The sequence below is a fragment of the Balaenoptera physalus genome, assembly GCF_965194825.1.
Source record: "Balaenoptera physalus genome assembly, chromosome: 8".
Taxonomy (NCBI): Eukaryota; Metazoa; Chordata; class Mammalia; order Artiodactyla; family Balaenopteridae; genus Balaenoptera; species Balaenoptera physalus.
Window position 1 is genome coordinate 117,965,909 of NC_138887.1, and position 13,063 is coordinate 117,978,971.

A 13,063-nucleotide genomic window follows, 5' to 3' on the forward strand; every position below is an offset into this window, starting at 1 on the left:
CAGCCCTGCGTTTGGCAATGCCAACCAGGCGGTTACTGCCCGCCGGACCAGGTGCTGAGTGCCGACGGCGCTGTCTGCGTGCAGCCCAGCCGCTGCAGCTGCCTGGACCAGCTGACCGGGGAGCGGCACCGTCCCGGCGCTCAACTGGCGAGGCCCGATGGCTGCAACTACTGGTGAGGCGGGCGTGTGGGCAGGATGCAGGGGTGAGGGCACCAGGTGGGCAGGATGCAGAGGCAGGGGTGAAGGCACCGTGTGGGTGGGATGCGGGATGCAGGGACACGTGCAGGCGTGAGGACAGGACTAGTCCACTTTGTGTCTCGTGCCCCTGAGCTCTCCCGGTCTCAGCGGATGCACGCTAGCCTCCCACAAGCCCTGAGGAGATGTGGGAGGCCCCCTAACCCCTTGTCTGACAGGTGGGGAAACCGAGGCAGCCAGCTCCGCAGTTCTGGGAGACTTTGGAGGGCTGGGCGTGTGCTGTGAGGGGGAAGGGGGCGGCGGTGTGGTGTTTCCTCCCGCTGTCTGGCCCCTGTCAGCAGCAGCGACCTGTGATCACTTCCCCATGGGACAGAGTCCGCAGGACACCTGAGAGGGCCCCGAGTGGGACAGGGAACAGGGGCTGGAGGCGCTGGAGAACGGGGAAGGTGGCTGAGACCTCAGAGGGAAATGGGGCCGGGGGGAGGGAAGGGAAGGCCGATTAGGAGGGGTGTGTGTGGAGGACCCGGCGGGACTGAGCTGCCCTCTCCCTCCTGTGCCTGCGTGCCCCGCCCAGCGCCTGCTCGGAGGGCAGGCTGACCTGCACGACCTGCCTTGCCCAGGTGTGCACCCCGCTCCGGGGGAGGTGAGGAGAAGCAGCCCAGGGGCGCAGAGAGGGTTGGGGCCGGGGGAGGGATGGCTGCACCCCCATGCCCGCCGTTCGCCTCCACAGTGCCTGGAGTCTGGTGCCCGTGGTGGGAGAGGACGGCGTGCTCCCAGCCCTGCCAGGGCCAGACGAGGACCCTCTCCAGGGCCTGCACCTGCCTGGCTCCTCAGCATGGAGGGGTCCCGTGCCCCGGGGAGGCGGGGGAGGCAGGGGCCCAGCATCAGAGGGAGACCTGCACCAGCCCCCCTGAGTGCCCAGGTGAGATGCCCCACTAGGTTGCTCCAATCCCAGTAGGCTGGGACCTCTTGGGCCTCCTAAGGCAGCTGGATGATTTTGTCTTCCTGGCACAGTGGATGGAGCCTGGGGCCCATGGGGACCGTGGTCTCCCTGTGACGTTTGCCTGGGGCAGTCCCATCGGAGCCGAGCATGTAGCTGGCCCCCCACTTCTGAGGGAGGCCGGCCCTGCCCTGGGGGCCACAGGCAGAGTCGCCCCTGCCAGGACAATTCTACTCAATGCACAGGTGAGGGCTTCTGTGGCGCTCTGGGGGGGGTCCCTTGTAAGGCTAGGAGATGCTGCCTCTGACCTTTGACCCCCCACATACACACTTGCATGTCACTTTCTTTGAGGGACAGCCCGTAGGTCACTCACCCCGTGGAACTGGGGCAGGGTGAAGGGCCGAGCGGGTGGTGGGCATAGCAGGAGGGCTTATCTCCCAACAGTCGGGACCCCCCAGGATGGAGCCCCTCAGCACCCACCCTCTCTGCTCCCCTCCTGCTGTAGACTGTGCAGGTGCCTAGGGTCTTCTCCGCTGTGGGCGGCCCTGCCCCCGCTCCTGCCAGGACCTGTCCCCCGGGGTCGTGTGCCAGCCAGGCTCGACAGGCTGCCAGCCCAGCTGTGCGTGCCCCCCTGGCCAGCTGTCCCAGCACGGCCTTTGTGTGTCCCCAGCCCAATGCCGCTGCCAGTACCAGCCCGGAGCCATGGGTCAGTGCCTCCCCTCCCCCTCCCAACGGCCCCCTGAGCATGGCAGCACCCGCCTGCCTGGCCCCTGCCGCTCTGCCCACAGGGGCCAACCTGGGGCTGCAGGACGGGAATGGGCAACTCCTGCATCCTTGGGCTGGTCCAGGTTGGGGCTTGCATCTCCTGCGTCCAGGATCCGGGTCCCCATGGGGTGGAGTCTGGTAGGGAGGGAGGGAGGGAGGGAAGGAGGAGGCAGTAGGGTATGATGGGGCTGAGCCGTCTGAAGTGCCCGCCCCCACTCCTGTGTCCTCAGGGATCCCTGAGAACCAGAGCCGGTCCGCAGGGTCTGGGCTCAGCTCCTGGGAGAGCCTGGAGCCCGGGGAGGTGGCAACTGGACTGCGTGACAACTGGTGAGCCAGGAGGGTAAGCCAGGGAGGGGGTGGGCTGCCAGCCGGGCAGTAGGGCCCTCGGGGAAGTGGGCAGGGCCCTGTCTTCTGAAGCCGCCTTCCTTGTCCCCAGCACCTGTGTGGCGGGCATCCTGCAGTGCTGGGAGGTGCCCGACTGCCCCGGGCCCAGGCTTCGGGGCTCCTGGGGTCCCTGGGAGGATGGCAGTGTTTCATGTGGAGGAGGGGAGCAGCTGTGCTCCCGGCGCTGCACCCGGCCGCCCTGCCCCAGGCCCGCCGTCCAGAGCCGCATCTGCTGCACCCAGGTCTGCAGAGGTGAGCCCCAGCCCAGGCTCTGCCCTGGACACTCCGACTGAGCTGATTCCCACTTTGCCCTTTGACCCTGACTCACAGGTGCCTTTTGATCTCTCCCACCCCATCCCCACAGGCTGCCTCTTACCCAGGCCAGTGATGGGCAAGTGAAGGAGAAAGGAGGCAGACTCGGGCTGTGCCGAGGTGTGGGGCAACCTTAGGAGCGGGTGTGGCATGGGCCCTGGGGGGCAGGCCCGGGAGGGGGTCGTTGGCCTGTCTGGGGGTGGGCACTGGGGTGAGTAGAGGCAGGCTGTGGGGTGGGCACAGGAGGCAGCGAGGGCAGTGGGGCCGGAGCTGGGCACTGACGCAGGTGCTGCCTCAGAGGCAGGCTGCCCGGCCGAGCGTCTGTACCAGGAGTGCCAGCCCGGCGAGGGCTGCCCCTTCTCCTGCGCCCACATCACTCGGCAGGTGGGCTGCTTCTCCGCTGGCTTCGAGGAGGGGGCTGGCTTCGAGGAGGACCGTCACTGCCCCGAGGGCACCTTCCTGCACCGTTTGGCCTGTGTCCAGGTTAGAACTCACCCTGCCTGCAACCCAGGCCCCTCCCCTTCCCTGTCAGCTCTCACCTCTGCAGCCTCTAAGCCTCCTGACTTAGAGCTGGTGACATTGAACCCCAGGGAGGGGAAGGGACACACCAAGTCAGGAGCCAGTTACTGGCAGAGTTAGACTCAGACTCAGGTGTCCTGGTTCCTGGCTGAGGCCCTTTCCTCCTCCCTCGCTCCCCGCTCCCCATGTCCCATCCTAGAAGGGCCTCTGTTGATTCTGCCGTGTCCTGGCTAAGGTGCTCTGTGCAGGAAGGTGCCTGGCCATCTCCGGTCAGGCCCATAGCCTTGCATCGCTCACGTTCATACCCCTGACACAGGTGAATGGTCCCACTTGCTGCCGGAAATGCTCTCCTAGGGCCCGGGGCCTCACCCCTGCCCCCACCATCCTCCCCTACCCTCTTCCTTCTCCCCACCCGCCTTCCGAGGATGTGCACAGATGCGGAGAGCTGGCACCCGGCAGGTGGCTCCGGCCTGTGCCACCGCACTTTCTCCTATGCTCCCCCCAGGAGTGCTCCTGTGTGCTGACTGCCTCACTGCTGCAGGAGCTGGGAGCTGCCGGCGCTGACCTGGGGGCTCACCTGTCCATTCTGGGAGAGGGGGGTCAGCCCCTTGGGCCTGGAGATGAGTTGGGCTCGGGTCAGACCCTCCATACAGGCTGCAGCAACTGGTGAGGGGGACGATGAGGGTTGGGGAGATATGAGGGCGAGGGAGGGGGTGAGAGGGTGAGAGGATGTGGGTGGGAGAGCACTGCCCCGCTCCTGGAACCGGGCTCACCCTGGCTCCGTCTCCTTGCCCTCTGGGATCGAAGTATCTGCCCACACTCCTTTCTCCCGGGGTCCATGCCGCCGTCCCCTCATCCCCACACCCTCTTGCCAGCTCCTGTGCGCACGGGAAGCTGTCCTGCTCCGTGGGTGACTGCTCCAAGGCTGCGGTTGGCTTCGGTCCCTGGGGCCCGTGGGGCCCGTTTCCGCTCCTGTGGCGGGCTGGGCACCCGCACCTGCAACTGCCACTGTGCACGCCCCACACCCACTCCCCGTGGCCAGGACTGCCGTGGGCCCCGCCAGGACCTCGAGTGCTGCCTTAGCCCGGACTGCCCAGGTGAGGGGAGAGGGACTGGGTTCGCACAGGCTGGATGGCCGAATCCACTTCACTGGCCCTTCGTCCCTTCCTGTTTTTGTCCATCCCTGGCGCCAGCTCTTGGTCTCTCTTCCTCTTACTGTCTAGCTCTGTGTTTCTCTTCTATTCAGGTACATTCAACCAAATTTCTGGAGCTCTTGCCACGTGCACCATAGTGTGCCTGGGGGATGTGTTGGGGGATGGGGGAGTGAGGACCCCGACCTTGGAATCCAGGGGCTCAGATAACCCATTTCAGCACGTGGTGAGCCCTGTGGGAGGTTGCGTGTGCTGAGGAATATGGGGGAGGTTGAGAATTCTCCTAGAGGGACAACCTAGGAGGGCTTCCTGGAGGAGGCAGCACCTGAGGGGGTCTGAGCGATGGAGAGGACTTTGACAAGCATTGGAGAAGGATGCCAGGAATCAGGAACAAAGACCTTGCTATGGTAGCAAGGCTACTGTGAGCGAGTGCTGTGCTTGGGGCCTGGGGTGTCTGGGCTGAACCAGACAGGTTTGGAACTTGACCACCAGCCTTGGGCTTGGTCCTGGTACACTGCAGCCTGGGAAACACTTCTGAGCAGGGCTTTCCTTTGGCACAGGGGCTGCAGGGTCCACGGTGGAACCAGTGACAGGCCTTCCAGGTATCCCAGACTCCTCGGGCCCTGACCCCGGATTCCCTGCACCACCCGCTCTTGGAAGAGCAAGGCCCGGGTCTCCTCCCTCCCCAGCCCTGCTCCTAGGAGGCCAGGAGCCCAGGGCTGCCTCATCAGGAGACCCCTCTCCCCCTCGAAGGCGGCTGGGGTCTGTGGTCCCCGTGGTCCCCCTGCTCCAGCAGCTGCACAGACCCCGCTCACCCTGCTTGGGGCAGCCGCACCCGCCTCTGCCTGGCGAACGGCACCGGGGGGCCTCTTCCCAGGAGCGCCCCTGCAACCTGCCCTCCTGCATAGGTGCACCTTCAGCTGCCCCCTCGCTGACTGTCGGCGTGAGATGTGGGCTGCCCAGGTCCCTGCTGGTCCCTCCAAAGCCAAGGCCAGGCTGGCCCTGATAAGGGGAGAGGGGCCTGCATGTCCTAGGTGGTGCTACCTCCACTTACCAAGCTGGGCCCCACTAGTATTTGGGAGGGTGGATAAGAGCAGAGAGGTATATTCAGAAACCCAGAAGTCTGGAGGCTGCTGGAGCCGAGTGGGCAGCGCTGGGGACAGAAGGAGGGACCCAAGGGTGCCCAGTGTGGGAGGGGGGAGAATCGAGGCTGGACCCAGGGCTGACCCGAGTGGTGGGCTGGGTGGTCTTCCCTGGCAGAGTGCCCCCCCGGAGAAATGTGGCAGCAGGTGGTCCCCGGGGAGCTGGGGCCCTGTGAGCAGACGTGCCGGGAGCCCAACGCCACGGAGACTCAGGGCAACTGCAGTGTGGGACAGGCCCCAGGCTGTGTGTGCTGGCGCGGGCACTTCTGCAGCCAGGAGGGCCCCTGCGTGCCTGCAGACCACTGCGAGTGCTGGCACCATGGGCATCCCCACCCGGTGAGACACCACGGCCCTCCATGCCCCCTAGCCCTTCTTGACCCAGGCCTCCGGTCCACCGATTTGTCCCTTTACCCACACTGGCTCCTCCCCTATACCCGGGCGCGCGGCAGTGGGCAGCTTGGCCATCAGCCATCACACTGGGACAGTCTCTGGCCCCCGGAGGCCCACCTCCCCTCCTGAAACTCTTGTTGCCGACGCTAGTCTCAGGCCACTGCCCTGGCCAGGCCCCCAGGCTGGGCTCAGGGCTGGGGTGGGATAACAGAAAAGTCTGCAAGGGGAGGGACGGAGAGGAGGCTCTCCCCACTCTCCCCAGCCCGGATCCGAGTGGCAGGAGGCCTGTGAGAGCTGCCGCTGCATCAGTAGGAGGAGCGCCTGTACCCAGCACTGCCCCCTGCTCACCTGTGCCCAGGTACCCACCTGCAGCCCTGCTGCCCTCTCAGAGGGCTCCCCGGGCTCCTTCCCGGGTCCCTCCCCGGAGGCTGGTCTCAGAGCCTCAAGCAGGTGGTGTGGGGCCTTGGGCCATCCTCCTGAGAGGACTGGGGGCGACTCCCTCTGCAGGGCGAGGTGGCCGTGCAGGAGCCAGGGAGCTGCTGTCCCACTTGCCGCCAGGAGACTCCGGGTATGTGGGGGACCTCGGGCACCTCCTGCCACGCCTCTCCCTGCTCTGGGCCCTTCTCCCAAACCACTCCCATGCCTGCCGGGGGAGGCCCGCCTTCTCCAATCCTGCCCACCATGGGGATCCGCAGAGTGAAGACCCCCCAGTGCCGCATCGCAACGCCTGGCCACCCCCTCCCTGACCTGCTCTGCTCAGGTCCACACTCTGTCGCCCTCACAGAATCCCCTCATCACGGCCTTCTCCCTGCCCTGCCCTGCCCTCACCTCCTGCCACTCGCCTGCCCCTCCCCACAGAGGAGCAGCCCTCCTGCTGGTACCTCACCGAGCTTCACAACCTCACCAAGGGCCCCTGCTACCTGGACCAGGTGGAAGTGAGCTACTGCGGTGGGCACTGCCCGTCCAGCACCAACGTCCTGCCCGAGGTGAGCAGAGAGGGGGGCTGCCGGCCCGGGGGAGTCAGGTCGAGCGGCGGTCCGCAGTGGCCTGTGGCTGTGAGCCTAGAACCCAGCCAAGGCCCAGAGGACACAAGGGACAAAGTCCATCTCACTGGCATACAGCTGATCAGAGCCAGGGGTGAGTTTTCACCAAGGTGGTGGCACACCTGCCATCTGGCCCGGTGACCGCAGAGGGGCTTGGGCTCCGGAGCCTGCTGCCTGCCTCTGCCCCTGCCAGGGGACTCTGGTCCTGCTTCTCCCTGCTGTGGCTCCACACAGCTCCTGGTGCCTGCCCCTCGGCCCACTGCGCCCCTCAAGGCAGGCAAGCCAGGACGACAAAGAAAGGTGCGGAAGAGCTAAGTTAACCCACTGTACAGCGAGTGAAGGCTCGAGGGACGGACGTTTTACACATTTTAAACGTAGCCTTGTCCCAGAAGACTGATGGCACTCCCTTCCTCGCTCACTCTCCTGGTGTGGACCTCCTCGGGGGCCCTGTGCCCACCCTGACTCCCCCAGCCCTGAGCCTGGAGAGCTGCGGCTCCGGCTCCGTTCTGGCCAGGGTCCAGCCAGAGTGGAGCCTCACTCAGCTCCTGGCCCCGCCTCAGCCCGCCTGGCCAGGGTCATCTATTCCTGGAAGACAGAGGTGCTTTCCTACCTGCTCCTCAACCCTTGACCACTCCCCTGCTCCCCTGGGCGCTCCTGGAATCTCCTGGGAATGCCTCCCAAATCACTTCTGGATTTTTTTAAAATATAGAGTGAGGAGAGGAGAGTAGTTAAATTTTGGGGGGGGAGGAAAAAATGAGTGATAGGATAGAGTTAGAGGGAGGTTGATTTTTTCTTTTATTGTTTTTTAACTTGGTATTGTGTGAATGTATTACCTATTTAAAACTAAAGTTAAAATAGAATTGTACATAAAATTAAATCAGACGTCCAGTGGGACTTACAGAGTTACTATATAATCATGGAGCAAGGCTGTCTGCTTTGGAATGAGAACTCACTTGGCACTTAGGATCAGCCTGTGCAGTTCAGGACTTCATCATTTGTAGTTTCAGAAATTACTAGTCTGTCTCTTCATCTAGACCCAAAAGCAGACCCTGTGTCTCTTCCCTCTGCTGCCAGGATGCAGTGAGGAGGGCGTTAAAAAACGTTCGTTTGACCTGCAGGTTTTTGGACGCTCCGTCGGGCTGGGGCTGGAACGAAGGAGGTGGGCTTCTCCGAGAATGCGGGCTTGGTAGTGACACATCCCTCTCCGGCCGGCTGCCCTCTCCCTGCTTGGCGAGGAGATCTGGGACCTGAGATCGTGGGATCTGGCCCTCCCACCGCCCGGCTCTTCTCGGATAGGAACGGCCAAGAGAGGAAAAGCAGGTGGTTTGGGGAAACTACGCTTGCCCCCTCCCCAGCTCAGCCGCCCCCGCTCGCCCGGGAGCCGTACCTGCAAAGGCAGCGCGCCTGCTGTAGCTACCGCCTGGACCCCGAGAACCCGGTGCGGATCTAGAACCTGCGCTGTCCCGGCGGCCACACAGAGCCGGTGGTGCTGCCGGTCATCCGCAGCTGCCAGGGCAGCGCCTGCCTGGGTGGATGTGGGCAGGGCTCTGGGGGGGCGGGGTCTGGGATGGGGCGGGTCCAGGTTGGGGGAGGGGCCGGGCCTGGGGTTGGGGGAAGAGTGCTGGGGTCCCCTGGGGCCTGGAGTGGGCTGGGGCAGGCGTGACCCAACAGCCCCTCGCCGGATTCTTCTTCCTTGCGTCCTTCCACTCCACTCCATTCCCCTTCTTAGCATTCGTGTTGATTTCTTCTCCAATCATACGTAAAACATACTGGGTGTTTGGAGTCAGGCATACCTGGTTCAAATCCCAGCTCGTCTGTTTCCTTCCTTGCTGAGTCTCCATGACGTCATCTTTACAACCGGGCTGACAATCTGCACAGGCTTGTTAGGAGGACTTGGTGAGAGCCTGCACGTGAAGTGCCTTATTCTTGTTAAATACCTGGTCTATGACAACCCGAGGCCACACTGTGTGGCAGGTGAGAGAGAAAGAGATGGAAAGATGCTGACGGTGCCCAGGGATTGCTGGGTCGTATGGTAGTTCTAATTTTAGTTTTTTAAGGAACCTCCATACTGTTCTCCATGGTGGCTGTATCAATTTACATTCCCACAAACAGTGCAAGAGGGTTCCCTTTTCTCCACACCCTCTCCAGCATTTATTGTTTGTAGATTTTTTGATGATGGCCATTCTGACCTGTGTGAGGTGAAACCTCATTGTAGTTTTGATTTGCATTTCTCTAATGATTAGTGATGTTGAGCATCCTTTCATGTGTTTGTTGGCAATCTGTATATCTTCTTTGGAGAAATGTCTATTTAGGTCTTCTGCCCATTTTTGGATTGGGTTGTTTGTTTTTTTGATATTGAGCTGCATGAGCTTCTTGTATATTTTGGAGATTAATCCTTTGTCAGTTGCTTCATTTGCAAATATTTTCTCCCATTCTGAGGGTTGTCTTTTCATCTTGTTTATGGTTTCCTTTGCTGTGCAGAAGTGGGACAACACTTTTCTGATAGTCATTTCCTTACTTTCTGTAGTTTTACCCCTATGTATACATAATGGGAGGGCCACAAGGAAACTTTCTGGAGTACTGGAAATTTTTTATATTTGATCTGGGTGTTGACTACATGGTACACATGTAAAAATACATTGAGTTGTACACTTAAGGTTTCTGCACTTTACTGTCCATTATTTGTATTATTATTATACATATTACATCCATATATATTACAAGGGAAACAACACATTGTTACTATTACTTTATATAATTTTACAACTTTTAAAGAAGATGAGAGAAGAATGGAGAGTAAATATATGTATTTAGAGTTTGGTTTTCTCTCTTCTATCTTTTCCCCTTTATATTCACCTTCTACTCTGCAATAACTAAAGTGCAATTTGCCCACACCAGTCACCAGCTAAAAACTTACTTCCAGCCCTTAAAGGCAGCACACAATGCCATCCACATCCATCCCTTGTGTCTCTCCAGCGTCATTTCCCACCACTTCCTGTCTTACGTACCTTCCCTACACACACTGTTTGCTCACCTCCCTGGCTTCGCTGAGGCTGTTTCTCATGCCCAATTGCTCTTCCTAGCAACACTCCTCTTCTCCTCCCGTTTTAGTTGGCTCAGGTTGCCATAACAAAATACCATAGACCAGGTGACTTAAACAACAGAAATTTATTTTCTCACTGTTCTGGAGGCCAGAAGTCCAAGATCAAGGTGCCAGTATGGTCAGGTTCTGGTGAGAACTTTGCTCCTGGCTTACAGACAGCTGCCTTCTCTCTGTGTCCTTACGTGGCAGAGAGAGAGGGCAAGTTCTCTGGTGTCTCATCTTACAAGGACACTGATCCCATCATGAGAGCCCCACCCTCATGATCTCATCTAAACCTAATTACCTCCCAAAGGCCCCACATCTAAACACCATCACATAGGGGTTAACACATGAATTTGCAGGGGACACCGTAGCACCTTCTTTACGTGGCTAACTCCTACCTCTTGTTTTAATTCAACTCAGGCAGCACTTCCTCAGGACATCCTTGACTAACTACCCCATATTGTCCCACCACCGCACTCTAAGGTGACAAAGTGTGCTTTAATAGAGTCTTGTGTTTACCTCTTTCGTTGCACTGTCTCTTCATTTTGTAGTTATGTTTATGGTCTGTTTCCCCAATAGATTATGAATTCCTTGGAGGCAAAGTTTCTGTTTGACTCAACTGCACATTCCCAAACCTTTGCACAGTGCCTGGCAACATTACAGGCAACCAATGATGTTTTTGAATGAATGTTACAAAAAGTATTTACCTCCTTGATTAGATACAGTCTGGAATCTTCAAGGTTGACATTGGCCCTAAAAATGCGAGGGAATAGACGCAAGCACGAGCAATCTTATAGCCCAATCAGAGTACTTTGCCCTTCCTATAGGGCCTGGGAGAGCGTCGTGGGTACGCTACCTAGTAACCATCGCCGGGGGAGGGAGGTGGGAAGGGCGGAGAGCTAGCTGCTTCGTCCAATCGGGACCCCGTATTCCCGGAGCAATAGCAGCTTTGGGAGCCGCTTACCAAGCCTGGACCGCGCTTCCCATGATGCCCCGCCGCCTCGGGCTAGGCTGCTGCCGTAAAGCGGCTCGCTCGGCGCGACGCAAGTACCAGCTGCGCGCCTCTCTTGGCTCCGCGAGCGCCACCGCCCTCTCTGACCAGGGACAGCCGGTTCCGGGCCGCGCTCCCTCCCCGCCGGGGCGCCCTCCCTTCCGGGGGTCCCGGTCCCCAAGGTGGTCGCGGCTACGGCATCCTCAGGCCAGGCCGCGGGGGGAGGGGGCGGCCTGGAGGCCGTGGAGGGGTCAGCACGGGCCACCGAAAGCAGGGCCATGGAGCCCAGGGAGTCGGGGAAGGTAGGCCTGGAAGGGCCCTGGGGCCGCCCACTCTCCTCCCGTGGATCCCTGATCTGGGCGAGGCGGGCGGTACGGGCGGAGTCCTCGCAGATGAGCCAGCCTTGCAGGGAAGGACTCGCCCGCTCGCCCGCTTCTTCCTCTGCGCTTGGGCGGCCGACCCCGGGCGAGTCCCGCGCAGCCTTCCGCTTCCTCCCCACGCGGCTGGCCTAGCAGCCCTCCGCCGAGCCGCCGCTCGGTTGACGCTGGGTGGGTGACCCGCTCAGTGTAGTAGTGCGAAAGTCCTTCCTATTTTCCCACACCACCACTGGCGTTTGGAAGAGGCCCAGCGTGTTTTAAGGCTTTGAGGCTGGATCGGACCCCACTGGGAGCCAGGCATAGGGATCACCGAGAGGCAGGATGAGGGCTTGGCCCTGCCTGGATCCCCCTTCCCAAGAAAGGGCTGAGAAGAAAAAGACAAGGCATCTGGCGTATTTCTTGCCGATTTCTGTTTCTAGCTTATCTACTTCGTGGAGTTTCTGAGTATTGCTTAGAAGCATATTTCATAAACTTGCTTCAGGCTTTGGGCAAGAGGCTGTGAATTGGAAGAAAAGGTGGGGGAAAGTGCTTGAAGGTAGAGTTAAGTGGGTTTGACAGGATTGCTAGAGCTCGGAGTCAGGGTTAGCAAAGACGAGCGTGGTCGCAGGCACTTGATTCGGAGACATTGGCAGCCTTTGGGGACCGAGATCTTTCTGGATATTATTTGATACCAGTTCTTGAGGATTGTTTCTTCTTTGGCACAAAGGGAATCTATTCAACAAACGTTTTCGAGTGCGTACTGAGTCCTTTAAAAAAAATTGCTCATTTAATAAACATTTGTGATCGGTGATTTAAGTTGATGGAGATGCTGGAAGTGCAAGGATAAATATGAAATGACTACTTTCCTCCAGGAGCTTTCCTGCAGTTTTCACTTCAATAACATGGACAAGCCTGGAAGGGTTGTCCAACAGACAAAAGACAGAAAGGATAGTGAGGTTATTTTGATGCTGTACTTTTTCCTGGAAAGACTGGGAAGGACTCTGAATTACAAAAGAAGTTACTCCTTGCTTAGTCATCTCTTCCGTATTCCATCCTCTCCACAAGCTACAGTGATGCATTTTCCAGATGAAACAACCTATAAACAGTCCAAGACAATAAGGTTTAACAGAACCTAACCAGAGAAAGATTGAAGGTGAACTGCATGGCAGCCTCATGCTAAGCACTTTAGGGGATACCAAAAAAGTAAAGGAAATGGCTCACACCCTCAGGTAATAAATATCCTGAGGTTTAGTTTAGACTGAACCTGAATTTGGACAGAGGGGGAGCAAAATGCAGTAGAAGAAGGGCTATAAACAATTGGCACTGAAAATTGGAATTAATGATTTGAGGTTGATTTCAAGGTATTCTGTTCAGTTGTAGGCTTTCTTAGCCTTTGGTGTGAGAAGAGTGAAATACAAATATTTTGGGAGGTGGAGGAGAAATTTTATGTCCTTTTCAGGCCCAACCGCTAATTGAAAACACGGGGGACTGGAAATTTCACCCTTGATTCTAATCGTGATTGTAGGGTGTCTCAAAAGGACACCCTTCCCAGGTACATCAGTTTTTTAACCTAGGGAATGAGAATGTTATCCAAAGATGAAATAAAGTAATTGCAAAACAAACTAGCAGTGTAAGAGGTATTGCGGATGAGTGACAATAACTAAGGCCTGGGTGGAATAGCTGTGCTGTTCTAAAGTTCCATTCTGAATATCACTTTTTTCTCTCAAAGCTGGAAGACTGGGGGTCCACCTGAGGTAGTAGCTTGGGGTATTATTAGAATCTTCCTTTGA

The 13,063-nt window shown here is 58.7% G+C and overlaps 3 protein-coding genes across 14 annotated transcripts in view; all 3 read left to right on the forward strand.

Moving 5' to 3' along the window:
* The window catches only part of LOC309665829 (SCO-spondin-like), a gene marked incomplete at its 3' end in the record, with an annotated part of 37,309 nt that extends 32,037 nt beyond the window's left edge, over window positions 1-5,272 (forward strand). The window contains 14 exon segments of the mRNA XM_082472554.1: window positions 4-173; window positions 770-838; window positions 870-1,117; window positions 1,210-1,421; window positions 1,658-1,841; window positions 2,131-2,227; window positions 2,337-2,536; window positions 2,649-2,668; window positions 2,816-3,079; window positions 3,621-3,782; window positions 3,816-4,212; window positions 4,827-4,868; window positions 5,020-5,124; window positions 5,127-5,272. Of these exon segments, the coding sequence (XP_082328680.1) occupies window positions 4-173; window positions 770-838; window positions 870-1,117; window positions 1,210-1,421; window positions 1,658-1,841; window positions 2,131-2,227; window positions 2,337-2,536; window positions 2,649-2,668; window positions 2,816-3,079; window positions 3,621-3,782; window positions 3,816-4,212; window positions 4,827-4,868; window positions 5,020-5,124; window positions 5,127-5,272 (2,316 nt within the window).
* Window positions 5,186-10,448, forward strand: LOC309666168 (uncharacterized protein). Its single transcript, XM_082473350.1, has 5 exons — window positions 5,186-5,744; window positions 6,061-6,366; window positions 6,583-6,784; window positions 7,960-8,370; window positions 10,347-10,448. Exons 1-4 carry the CDS (start codon window positions 5,544-5,546, stop codon window positions 8,289-8,291), a joined length of 1,041 nt encoding a protein of 346 aa, XP_082329476.1. The 5' UTR covers window positions 5,186-5,543; the 3' UTR covers window positions 8,292-8,370; window positions 10,347-10,448.
* A 136-nt stretch (window positions 10,449-10,584) lies between these two features.
* Window positions 10,585-13,063, forward strand: part of ZNF862 (zinc finger protein 862) — a 33,910-nt gene continuing 31,431 nt past the window's right edge. For 10 of the 12 annotated variants that reach the window (XR_014266940.1, XM_082473292.1, XM_082473288.1 and 7 more), the window contains exon 1: window positions 10,585-11,219. Coding sequence is in view for 1 of the 12 variants with exons in the window: in XM_082473293.1 (XP_082329419.1) it covers window positions 11,196-11,219 (24 nt within the window). In the remaining 11 variants the exon portion in view is untranslated. Of the gene's footprint in view, window positions 11,220-12,338; window positions 12,503-13,063 lie in introns of all 12 variants that reach the window. The other 2 variants (XM_082473287.1, XM_082473291.1) reach the window with 2 other exon arrangements.

Coding starts and splice junctions, on each gene's coding strand:
- LOC309666168 (XM_082473350.1), top strand. CDS start 5,544: ATGTGGCAGCAGGTGGTCCCCGGGGAGCTGGGGCCCTGTGAGCAGACG. Junction 5,745..6,060: donor ACCATGGGCATCCCCACCCG/GTGAGACACCAC, acceptor CACTCTCCCCAG/CCCGGATCCGAGTGGCAGGA. Junction 6,785..7,959: donor GCACCAACGTCCTGCCCGAG/GTGAGCAGAGAG, acceptor TTTGACCTGCAG/GTTTTTGGACGCTCCGTCGG.